Below are 13,548 nucleotides of genomic sequence, written 5' to 3' on the forward strand. Positions count from 1 at the left end.
TAATTCCACCTACAAATTCATTAGCGTTACGATGTGGTTCCCATATTGTGATCTCCAGTACTCTATCATATGATAACTCCACATCTGTCACTTTGTCAAACTGGAAATTGACTGTGTAGCATGGACTATCACCACCCTGGACAACCTCGGATTTGAAACTTTCTTTTTTGTTCTGTGGTAGCAGTGAACTACAAAATGTATCATATCTAATCACACTACCACATGATGAGGGTATGCAATCTTAATGTGTAAATGAAATATATAATAATGAAGTTAGGATTCAAGAAATACAAAGTAGTGGAGATATGAATCATGGTAGTCCTTAGCATAGCTACGTACATGTATGTGGGAATATTTGTACATTGTAATGAGTATTGGCAAGAGTACATAATTATGAACTCTTGGTATTGGTGCCAAAGTAGGAATTTTCATAGATATGTTGCAATATACTTCATTCAATTAGCAAAGCCTACCAGGGGCAACACACAAAACAATCGCAATTGTGTAATTAGCTGTAATGTTATTAAACGTATCAAGGCTGATCATATATCAAGGATGGTTATCATTAAGTTGTTCCATTTAATGACTACTGTGCAATTTTTTTTGGGGTTGGCTGTTTATGTCTGTTTTGTTGCAGTTTAAATTAATACACTAGTTTGTTTACTACTTATATGATATAGCATACTTAGATATGTGTGTGACTGTTTTATTAGAATATCATACGTGACTGTTGGTGATTGCCGTATTCTCAAATCTCTATTTCACTACTGATATTAATGGGTATGGTTGCAGTACCTTTCTGTAGCTAATACCAGTTACAGTGCTCCTATGATAATCTGAACCTCTATTATCCGAACATTTAGTTGTCCGAACAGTAGAACTGACTGCTCTATTAGAGTATTTTGTCTAAGATGTATCAGGGGTCTGTATATAAATTAATGGGCTTTGATTATCAGAACTTTTGAACATGTCATGCTCCCAAGGGTACTGCAGCTACCATGCTCTAGATCTTTTTGCAGTAACCAATTAGCTTGATCTTGATCAATGTTGGGATTTGAACAAGTGGTTGTACTTTAAATGCTTCGCAAAATGATGTTTTCTGGTAAGACTGCTACTGTTCTCTACCTTTTTGCTCTGCACCAGGGAAAGGAGGAATTCTTAATTTGGATGACACTGGTAATGTGTATGGCACTGTTAAATCAAAACATCAACCTGTTGCTCATTAAATTGTGCAGCTTTATTATCTCATATTGTCCCTACAACTCCAGTACACTCCATTGTATTTGATGCATTGTATAATCTTGTCATAAGAGCGTTGCCAGCCTTGAAAGGTCCTAACCTTCCTGGCAAACAGTAAAATTCACTCTTTGTCTTTCCAAAGAGATTTTGTGTCTTGGTATATTTCTTTACAATAAGTTGAGTTTCTGGTGTCTCTGTAGTATGCTAAAGCACCTTACTTACAGCCCTCATTCTTTCAAAGAATTTTAACCACAGTGTAGGTATTTGATGTAGATGGTTAATCAAAGGCCATCATGTAACTTCTCAAAGGAACACTTTCTAAGCATGCCCCGTAGCCTTCAAGGTACTGTTAGTTTGGCACAAGAAGAGACATGCTACCATGTTTCGAGATGCTCTTGCTTTGTGATATAGCTTCTGTACACCTGCTTTTGATACCATATCATATCCTGCCATATCAAAAATGGATGATTTCCATTAATTAATCACAGTGAATAACAGACCTCACAGCTGAATTATTATCTGAAGTGTGTCACGACATATATAGAGATAATTTGTAGCCTCGAAGTGATGAAACGTTTTAACATAAAACTGCTAATAATTAGGCTGGTGCACATTTCTATAAATGGCTTCTTGAAAAATGTTACAATGATATTATAAAGTCTATAACCCACTTCTGCTATCCAGCAATGGGTTCAACATTCAATCCTGCTATAACAAATATGTGTATGTTAAAAAGACAGCTTATGGGTCATGCATCAGGGAAGTGGAACACAGATCATTCGTTCATTCACTCTATTGGTGTTCTCTGTGACTGGAGGAATAGGCCATGAAGTTATTGCACTTTACATGAGACGAGCTCACAACTGTTGTCTGAGAAAATTAAGCTTTATGCTTATCTTTTTCGCTGACTTTGTAACAAGAGCTAGATAATAATAGTTGTTGGTCTATTAATCTGCTTTGAGCCCAGCCCATGAGTCTATTAATCTGCTTCGAGCCCAGCCCATGAGTCCAGTGCGTGGAATAAACTATAGTATAGTATGATGCTTTCTTTAACTGTTGGAGCCATGGTGTGAAAATTAGATGTTAGTATTACGTGGCAGGCAGCACACCAAAGCCAAAATGCATTCACATAAATCAACATTTGTGCTGTCAGCAAAAAAAAATGGAACGTAAAGGTAAGCACTTACAAATGTCCATTTCTGTGATGCATGCACTGTACACACTCCAAAAGGAACTTGTTGGGTTGAAGTGATGTCTAACAGCAAAAGGAACTTGTTGGGTTGAAGTAATGTCTAACAGCAAAAGGAACTTGTTGGGTTGAAGTAATGTCTAACAGTGAAGGGAAACTGTTGGGTTGAAGTAATGTCTACCAGCAAAAGGAACCTGTTGGGTTGAAGTGATGTCTAACAGCAAAAGGAACCTGTTGGGTTGAAGTGATGTCTAACAGCAAAAGGAACTTGTTGGGTTGAAGTAATGTCTAACAGCAAAAGGAACCTGTTGGGTTGAAGTGATGTCTAACAGCAAAAGCATCAAGCCCATGGCCTCAGTCATTAACGAATTATGCTTGTTTGAAGTTAGACAGCCAGACAGTCAATAGGAAATCTAAAAATTATTGAAAGTATTTTAGGTTGTAATGAAGGCACTTTTGGACTTAACCCCATACCTCATTGTGAAGCTAGTTTCTGATGGGAAAGTGAAAATCTCCATGATCCCTACTACACAGTACTACCGTACTGTATGATAAGGAAATGTACAACACACAGTAATGTTGTGGTACTAGTGCTAGTTTTACTATAATTTTAAATTTTGCATGACAAACTAACCATTGGATGAATGTTTCTTCACCATGAGACAGATTTAGTTGTCTAGCCTGTTGGATACAGACATTAAGGCAACCTTTGATTTTCTTCTTTGGGTTTTTCTCATCATTTTTGCCATCAAATTGTATCATCACTCTGATGTCACCAGCATGTGACGGAACAGTCTATAGTAGTGGTAGCAAAGTGTCAATTAAGTAAGTATGACATGAGGTGTAGTATAATTATGGTAAGATAAATTGTGAAATGTGCATATCTGAAATAAAGTGTGTATATCCCCCAGCCCCTCCCCCATTCACATACATACAATGTCACCCTTGTGCCATGATACATAAACCATTCTAAAGTAATGGAAGTGTAAACACTGGGCATCTTTTCAGATAGTCTGACCACAATAGCTACATCCTTGCTTACAGATTGTACTTGCATATTTACCAAGGTTAGAATTTTTCTAAATTGAACATAGGATTCAAAGATTATTACATACATTTTAAGCACAAAGCATCAAGGATTATAAAGGACAATTAGGGTATTTTTTATTAAATGCACATGCCAAAAGTACAGCACACTACTGCAGTTCATATAAGGAAATATGCAATCTTTCTTAATATGATTATTCAAATTCATGGAAACAAGACCAATATACTCTAATAGAACAGTCACTTGCAGCAGTCAGAGGAAATGCTGATATACTCTAATAAAGTGGTCAACTCTCAATTATAATCTTGAATTTGAGTATTCAACTAGATGAAGTCCTAAGTATTGTTTATCAGAGTAGTAAATATACATACATACTTTTTGACAAAATGGTTGGTAGTCAAAATCTGGTCACAGTGTATTGAACATGTCAAAATATTTGTAGAACAAGTCAGGTTTTAATGGTTAGTTTACCGGCAGTATTAATTCTACAAGTCCAGCGTTTTAGCAATCTACTAGTGTGTTGTGCCATTGATAGTGATCCTTGGAGCTTGCCTTCTAGGGATGGATCCAGGGTTTGGCAAGGAGGGTACACCATGGCCAGGGTAAATGTGGAAAAATTCTGCCATTCTATTAGAGTGATTTTTATTGCTGAATTTTTGGGTGCTCTGCTTTGGATCTGCCACTGCCTTCATGCACATTTTACCCTAACTAGTGCTTACTTTTCCAGCAAAAATGTACTAGGCAAGCTCAAAATTTTTTCATCATTTTAATCTAAACTTTTAGCTCTAATGAATGAAGTTAAGCTTTCATTATTGCCAGAATAATTATGACTATTGCTCAAACTTATATAATTTTTATTCACTTTTATGAACACGATGTACAGTGGAACATTAGCTGTAACAATTTGGCTAAGTTACACTAGAAAAGAATTTAGTAACTAATAAAATAGAGTAATGAATTATTTTATTGACTATATAGTAAGTGACTCCTCTTATCTCTAAATCACTTCAAAATGTTGGAATAAATTATCCTGAAGCTACAGCAAACTGCATATTCCACAGATTATCCCAATGTAAATGTGAACGCATCAAGCTAGAAGAAACAGAACCCTAGATACATATATGTGACAAAACTAGGCTTCCACACACATCCAGATTTGTGACTTTGGAGGACCATAACTTGAGAAAATTGCGTGTAAATAGTAGGTCAATGATCAAGTTACAAGTTGTTAAAGTTGAAGAATTGGATGTGTGGAAGCCTAGTTTTGTCAAATCCGGTCACGTATATAGGCAAATTTCATTTTTAATTTAAACTTGTATGTAAGTCACAAAATTGATAACTGTAACAAATTGGTAAGAAAGTTGTACTAGTCAGATGCTTAGTAACTATATACATAGAGAAATAGAGCAATGAATTATTTTGTTGACTAGAGTAAATGACTCCTCTTAGGCCACATAAACTTAATTATTAGTTTCTCATCCCCGCCTGCATCGCCATTTTTCTTACCTCATCAAGGATTTTTTGCACCACTGGTGGCTTAGTGTAGCCATCCAGCACCTTTAAGTTGGCACCTTGCTAGAGCAGTCTAAGAAAACTACATTCTGAGTCATTTTAGCTAGCTAATTCAGTTATCTAGTTCGTAAAAAAATAAAATAAAAATCCGCTCTCCTGCACTGGTATTTTGAGTGCAGGAAGATGAGAAGCTAATAATTAAGTTTATGTGGCCTTATGTATTTTTATGCTCTAAATTTGCTTCAAAATGTTGAAATGCAAACTGCAAATTCCACAATGCATCAAGTATAAACAGAACCCTTAATTTCATTTTAATTTAAACTTTTATGTAAAAAAAACTCACAAAATTGATAAGGATCAACAAAAGTCCTGTGTTTTTGATGTAATAAGGTGTGTATATACAAGCACAAACAATAGCCATACACATCATTGACTACAGTGATCAAAATAAAATAAATATTTAGATGTGTAAATGTGTAAATGTGAACAAAATAAAGACCTAAAGTAAAATACATTATTCTCAAAAAGCAACACCATCTCTAAGGTTCCTTTTAACTTGATGTATTCACAAAGCATCATAATTTGCTTTTTATTGTTGCAAGATAATTTTCGTATGCAAAAATTATTGTGGCTTACTGCCTTTTTAGCTAATATTGTAGTTATTTGCAAGCTTTCAGCTAAGACACAATAAGCATAAAGAATGTGGCTAAATCTTTTTAACAACTATAGCTACCAATATAGCAAAATATTGTGATACTCTAATAGAGCAGTCATGTAAATAAGCTATAACTTATACGAAAATATTTACACAAGAAAGTTTATCATGAAAATTTTGCATGAAAATTATCAAATTGTGGCATGTAAGATTTAACTGAGAAGGTCAAAACAAAGTAGAGTATATATAGCTACCAATTGTACAGCAATTCAAGAGTTCCTTGTAGTTAATGACCCACTTGCTGACTGACGTGAGGTATGTTGTCATCATCATCTCCTGTGATCATCGGTAGTTGGTTGGTATCAGTCTCATCAGGATGAGTGAGTACAAAACTGTCTGATCGAGGGGTGTATTCAGTATCCTCAGCATCATCAAGTGTCTCATCAGCTGCCAAGGTGACAGGTAGTGGATCCATTTTGTGTCTCAGTGTGTGTAATTGTTCCACACATTCACCGGGGGTATTGACAGCACTCATCCAATGTGATAACTCATTTTCTGAACTGTCCATGTAACTTAACTGCTTTTTGTGATGGGGGCGTGGTCCCAACCTTAGACCACCAATGAAATCATAGTGTTTGGTGTTCTTTGTTGAATTCCACACTGTCAACTCAATCACTCTATTTTTACGAAGGTCTTCCAACTTTAGGTGGTCAAACACAAATTGTTCATTCCATTCTGGATCACTACTATCCTTCAACACTTTGGTCTTGAACTTCTTTCTGTAGTCTGGTAGAAGATGGCTACAAGAAGGTAACTGTGTATTAGTCCTGTATACTAGATAGTAAACTACTTCTTATACTAGTCAGTAAACTACTCATTTTACTAGTCAGTAAACTACTCAGTATACTAGTCAGTTACTAGTCAGTAAACTACTCACCATTTCACTACAGGGTTACAGGTCAATTCAGTTTGCAGTAGATTATGACCACTGATAATAGTGACCACAAGATCTCCCTTCTGTTTTTTGTCATTGGTAATGTCAAACTGTAGTGACACCTTCAATTGTCCACGATCTGTTATCTGACTGGTATCATCATGGCTCTGTGGATTAATACACTCATTATAATAATAAGCTACACCAGGGAGTGAAGCACAAAAAACGAGTCAGTGGCACAAATACTACTCAACTCTTCAAAACACACTGGCTACTTTTAAAACAAGAATCTGATACAATGAGATCAATTCATTTGTAGGAGGCATGGTTAACCTATCACAGTAACATCAGGTCACCTTGTAGCACTCACATACTGAATTCAATAGGCTGCTTTGAAGAACTATACCATTATTGCCATAAAGGTTATATGAGGCTCAATATTCTAGTCAATATTTTTTGGCGAGAAACCACATCCTTAATATTCAATAACACTGCACTCAAGAAGATAGAACAATACTGTACTACACTGTACAATCAGCGGCCAATACAGTATGATACTACTTGTAGACCAAACAGCCAGCTATGTAGGATCACTATGGGATCATCCACAATGCCACATAGCACCGTTGATACTTTATGGAACTCAATTTGTGACTGGATTTTGGAAAAAACGATTCAAATCGCACATTAGAAGTTTCAAGATAAATGGTTTTAAAGAATTCAAGTCAGCATAACTTTCCAAGGATAGCAAGCATGCATATGAAATTCACACAAAAGATGCATCAATCTGTTACCTTTCAGACCACTTCCAGTACTTGTAGCTGCTTGTAGAGTTTCCTGCCAAATAAGATAGAAAATCTGAGCAGTTGGATGAGCGGAGTAGTATCACGAGTGCTCACAAAGGGGTGGAGGGTGGGGGGTGGCGAAGGGGTAGACTTCAAAATGGAGACAGACCACGATTGGAGTCCAGACACGAGATTACAGGGCTGTGCTGGTTCTTTAGTAGCTGATATGTACCAAAATCAACACAAAAAATGTCTGGCCAACATTACGAGGCTGTCCACCAGTAAACCAATGATTCTTGCCAAGCCAGGTCCTTCACAAGATCGTAAACCACAATTTGAGCTCTACACACCACCCAGAAAAGACGTCTGTTGAAACCAGCCTCGAGTAGTTTGGTACTGAAGGTCAAAACTATTAGTAGGATAGTGTAGCTATCCACTAGAGGTGTTAGTTTGATTTTGCCTGATGTGCGATTTGGATCGGTTTTGTAAAATCTGTGGTCACATTTATAGTAACTTGATCCTCTCATGTAAAATAGTTGAAATACATAACTCCCCCCTACACATTGTGTTACTGTTTATACAATTATCAACAGTAATAGTTACTTGTTCATACACAACACTATTTGTTAAAGTTTAGAATTCTACATTGTGTCATAACAGTACACTTTGTTCCTGTATATTAAGTCTTACATGTGGGGTATCGAGTTGTGATAAGCATTTATGAGGAACACGTATTCACTATTCATTGTACAAATACCAGTAATGTATTCAGTAATGTACTTGCTTGTATTTGTGGTCATGTATATTATAATAGTAATGGGAAATCGATTAATCAGCCTAACCTTCAGTATCAGTGATTATTAGCAGGTTGTTAATTTTACTGACCCTGGTGTTTTTTCATAATAAGTTTTAAAAAGGTAAAACACATGTGAAGTTTTTGTTAACACAAATATTGCATTGGTTTTTGGTATCGACCATTATGTGAATTTTAGTATTGGCTAATTGGATAATCAGCAAAATCTCTTATATGTGACCACATTTTAAAACTGATACAAATTGCACACCAGGCAAAATTAACATCACCAGTGGATAGCTACACTATCACACTATTAGTTTCACCCTCAAAATTATTCAAACTGGTTTTAAGAGGCGTCTTTTCTGGGTGGTGTGGCGAGCTTGAATGGCGGTTTCTGGCCTTGTGATGGTAAGAATCAGTGGTGTAGTGCTGGATGGCCTGATATGGTTAGCCAAACGTTTTTTCTGTTCATTTTGCTGTATATCAGCCACTAAGAAGCTAGCACTGCCTTGTAATCTTGTGTCTGGACTTCTATCGTTCATTTTTAAGTCTATCTCTTGCCCGCCACTCTACCCCCACCTTCCACCCCTTTTGTGAGCACTTGTGATACTACTTCATTCATCCAACCGCTCAGATTTTCTATCTTATTTGGGAGGAAACTCTAAAAGCAGCTACAAGTGCTGGAAGTGGCCTAAAAGGTAATAAATTGATGTATCTTTTGTGTAAACATTATACACATGCTTGTTATCCTTGTTGACTTGAATTCTTTAAACCTGTTATGTGACTGGATTTTGGAAAAATGTTCCAAATTGCAAATCAGAAGTTTCGAGATAAACGTATATTGGATTTTGGAAAACTTCCAGATCGCACATTCAAGTCAGCATAACTCTCCAAGGATAGCAAGCACACGTATGAAATTTATACAAAAGATGCATCAATCTATTACCTTTCAGACCACTTCCAGCATTTGTAGCTGTATAGAGTTTTCTGCCAAATAAGATAGAAAATCTGAGCAGTTGGACGAGCGAAGTAGTATCATGAGTGCTCACAAAGGGGTGGAGGGTGGGGGGTGGCAGGGTGGGCAAGAGATAGACTTCAAAATGGAGGCAGACCACGATTGGAATCCAGACGAGAGATTGCAGGGCTGTGCCAGCTTCTTAGTAGCCAGTATGTAGCAAAATCAACAGAAAAATGTCTGGCCAACATTTTATCAGGTCATCCACCAGTGAACCACTGATTCTTGTCAAGCCAGGCCCTTCACAAGGCCAGAAACCGCCATTCAAGCTCTCCACACTACCCAGAAAAGACATCTGTTAAAACTAGCCTTGAGTAGTTTGATTAGTACTGATGGTAAAAACTAGTAGTACGATGGCGTATAGCTATCCACTGGTGGTGTTATTTTGATTTTTCCTGATGTGCAATTTGGATTGGTTTTGTAAAATCTGGTTACATATAATACTGTGTAAAGTTTTGTGTCATGTGGATAGATGTAAGTATTAACACAGTCCAACTCTGTTATGATGTCATATTAACTATCTCACTAGAGGCCTGTGAGAAAGTGGACCAGGACAACTTGTAGTCTAGATGCTCTATTAATGCATACTTCAACAGCAAGTACTCACTAGTTCCTCCAGTCCATACCACTTGTCAGAAGGGTTGGACCAGTCAACTTTGTCCAGTGGTAGAGTGACCTCCCCCAAGAACAAGTTGTGTCTCCAAAAATCATTATGCCACACCCCCACCTTGAGGGTGTGTTTGGACAGTTCCTGACGTTTGATGGGGTACTATAGTGATAGTGACACCACATAATATCTACTGGTAAACATCACCACATGTAATGATTGTTACTACCTTAATAGTTTCATTGAAGATGGGGTCAACTCCTTTCTTAACTGAAGTCTTCTTCTTAGTTGACTTACTCTGGTCAGGTAGTAGATAAGTCTTCACATAACTATAGTAACATGAGATAACATGGGATAACATATGGGATAACATGAGATAAGTTATAGTTACATCCCAGTATGAGGGTGATAATGAAGATATTGCCTGAATGTACTGGGTCTATATTCCAGTGCAATTCATAGCCAAAAAGCCACTGATTTTAGCACTGTATTCTAATTTGTCACGAAGCAACTCGAGTAGCACAAAAATACATCACGGCCACTTAGACTATGTATAAATCTCACGAGATCTTGTGCAAGGTCACGGATGTAGAAAAGTTTTTGTTGACAAGCCAGAAAGACAGAGAGAGGAATCCCACTCAAGAAAATAGTATGAATAATCACCCAAGAAGTCATTTTACACATTGTACTTTACAAAGACTGTAGTGGTGCACCCTACACACGAGATTACAAAGCCTCCACATGAATGACTACAATTGGCTGCCATGAAGAAGGTTAGAAATGACTATCACAGCCACCATTCAATTTTGCCTGTCCACTTTTGCTCCCTAAAAGATAGCTGCTTCAAGTGATATTTATACTATGTGGAAAACAGTTATAATCTGCCAAAGTAGGGACTTTCCCATTGAGCTATCCTGTGATACCATCATTCATCTCTTGTTTCACTACTTTTTATGCATAAATCCCTACTTCATTTTTAAATTAACAATTTTTTAAAATACTATTATATCAACCCCTACTTCCTTTTGAAAATTTTAATTTTTTAAATAGTTAGTTTGTTTACTTTTTTGTGTAGCTAGCTAGCTATATTATACTCTTTTTGTTTTCCACATAGTATAAATATCACTTGAAGCAGCTATCTTTTACCTTCGTATGCAATAAGTACCTCTAAAAAATAATTATCGCTTTGGCTTTTAAAGCTATTACAGCAACTGTTAAAGGCTTCAGCTGGATCCTGAGGTGGATCCGCCCCTCAAAGACATTATTAGCTAGCTAACTCACCAAAAAAAGCTAAACTGGTAATTAAGACTATATAAAATAACTACCCAGTGTTAATAAATGCTAGCGACAACTCCTTGAGTACTACACCCGTTCACCCTCATCTTAGAGACACATATTCACACTTGGTTAAAATCACGTGTTTGGGTTGTGGCGTGCGCCACAACTACTAAGCGCCGCAACTATTAATTATCCTTCGAGAAGAACAAAGAAGCGAATGAAAGATGAAAACAAACAGCATGGTGCAGTGGACAGAATGTAATTGGAACAATAGATTCGTGAATCCGCTGTCATTACCTTGGCTATTTGAAATTTCTGGAGCCGTACATCTAGTGCTATCGGGTTTTACAGCAGGCAGGCAGGCAGGCAGGCAGGCAGGCAGGCAGGCAGGCAGGCAGGCAGGCAGGCAGGCAGGCAGGCAGGCAGGCAGGCAGGCAGGCAGGCAGGCAGGCAGGCAGGCAGGCAGGCAGGCAGGCAGGCAGGCAGGCAGGCAGGCAGGCAGGCAGGCAGGCAGATGAAATGTAGGTGAATTTAAAAAATTTTAAAACTCACTGTACATCGAAACATTCGGCTTTTCACTTTGTTTACCCAAGGTAGAGCATCATTATAACAGTACCAATGCATTCCAGGTGGTTTTTTCGGGTAAAACTTACCGTTTTTAAGGTGCAAAAATCCACAAAACCATATGATTTCTTACCAACCCCTACTATACAGTACTATCGTACTGTATGATATATATATATATATGTGACCAGATTTCATATCAAACCAACACCACCAGTGGATAGCTACACTATCATACTACTAGTTTTGACTCTCAGTACTACTTAACTACTTGAGGCTGGTTTGAATAGACATCTTTCCTGGGTGGTGTGGCAAGCTCAAATGGTAGTTTTTGCCTTGTGAAGGACCTGGCTTGGCAAGGATCAGTAGTTTGCTGGTGGGTGGCCTGATATTGTAGGCAATTTTTTTTCTGTTAATTTTGCTACATATCAGCCACTAAGAGGCCACCATAGCCCTGTAATCTCATGCCTGGACTTCAATGGGGATCTGCCTCCATTTTGAAGTCCCCACCCTACCACCCTTATTTCTTTTGTGAGCACTCGTGATACTACTTTGCTCATCCAACTGTTCAGATTTTGGCGGGAAACTCTACTAGCAGCTACAAGTACTGGAAGCGGTCTGAAAGGTAATAGATTGATGCATCTTTTTGTGTAAATTTCATATGCATGCTTGCTATCCTTGGCAAGTTATGAACCGTTTTTCTCAAAACTTCCAATGTGCGATTTGGAACGTTTTTCCAAAATCCAGCTTAATATTTGATCTGCCAGGTCACTATTATATAGAGGGTAAAAAGTCCATGAAACACAAGACTAATATGCTTACTACTTATGATCACAAATACACCTGTTACTAAATAAGGCAATAAGGATTAGTGTGTTATTATTTATAGCAGCATAATCTATTAATAACAAGGATAAAGCTTAATGTTGTTACTACTTATCAAAATAAGATAACATACGGATTAGTGTGGTTCTCATCAATCTTATTGGGTGGAGTTAGTCCTCGGACCTTGTTGATTGACACCTTGAGGGTGTTATCTGTGTCAGAATAGGACACACCCATCTGGATCTCCCCGGTAACCTCATCATGAGCATACATCACTGATCCACTGTAAACACTCCTCACATCAGACATGTTTGAATGGATGGATAATGTCTGTATAATAATTAAGGAAAACTTAGAAATTTTAAGTTCGATTGGGGATCATAGAAAAAAAAAGAGGGAAGCAAGGGAGGTCACTTACACCTGCAGATATACTAGTGAACATTTAATCCCTAATCCACAAGACCAAGACTGAATTAGGGATTAAATATTCACTAGTATATCTGCAGGTGTAGACAACCTCCCTTGTTTCCCTACTTTTTTTTTCTATGATCCCTAATCAAACTTAAAATTTCTAATTCTTCCTTAAACTTGTTTGCTTTTTTTTTTTGTAACAATATTATGACTGGTGAACCCACGCATACCGCATCAAAAGAAAGGATGGCGCCTGAATTAATATTTGCATCTGAACATGCACCCCTGCTATCAAAAACTGCTTCGAAAGTGCAGTGGCCATTACGCTTCGCTTTTAGCTATGTTCATTCCGTTACAGAGCGCTACGGATGAAAAACAGTAGAAGAAGTGCCTCTGCAACAATCCAGTCACCTCGAAAATACAAATTGCACACCCCCAACTATCAATTACTGCCTCGAAAGTGCAGCGGCCATTACTCTTCGCTTTCAGCTATGTTCATCCTGTTACACAGCATTACAAACGAAGAACAGTGTTAGAATCGTTTCTGCAGTCAGTCCATTCACCACGGAAATACGGACGATTTCCGCGTACTGTAGGGAAGCCATGCATCGCGCTACCATGAATCGACACCTTTGGCTGTCAGCAAAAAGAAATGGGACACAAAGGAGGACAAAGTTAAGTCCATGATGC

General features: G+C 37.6%; 1 protein-coding gene across 1 annotated transcript in view; it reads right to left on the reverse strand.

The window, feature by feature from the left end:
- The window catches only part of LOC136258991 (uncharacterized), a 28,223-nt gene that overhangs the window by 396 nt on the left and 14,279 nt on the right, over positions 1-13,548 (reverse strand). Inside the window, exons 12-18 of the mRNA XM_066052396.1 lie at positions 12,581-12,777; positions 10,010-10,109; positions 9,781-9,942; positions 6,581-6,744; positions 5,942-6,443; positions 3,063-3,223; positions 1-188 (exon numbers count right to left, since the gene is read on the reverse strand). The exon at positions 1-188 is cut by the window's left edge and continues 396 nt beyond it. Of these exons, the coding sequence (XP_065908468.1) occupies positions 1-188; positions 3,063-3,223; positions 5,942-6,443; positions 6,581-6,744; positions 9,781-9,942; positions 10,010-10,109; positions 12,581-12,777 (1,474 nt within the window). The remainder of the gene's footprint in view (positions 189-3,062; positions 3,224-5,941; positions 6,444-6,580; positions 6,745-9,780; positions 9,943-10,009; positions 10,110-12,580; positions 12,778-13,548) is intronic.

Source organism: Dysidea avara, chromosome 6, assembly GCF_963678975.1.
Source record: "Dysidea avara chromosome 6, odDysAvar1.4, whole genome shotgun sequence".
NCBI classification, from domain to species: Eukaryota; Metazoa; Porifera; class Demospongiae; order Dictyoceratida; family Dysideidae; genus Dysidea; species Dysidea avara.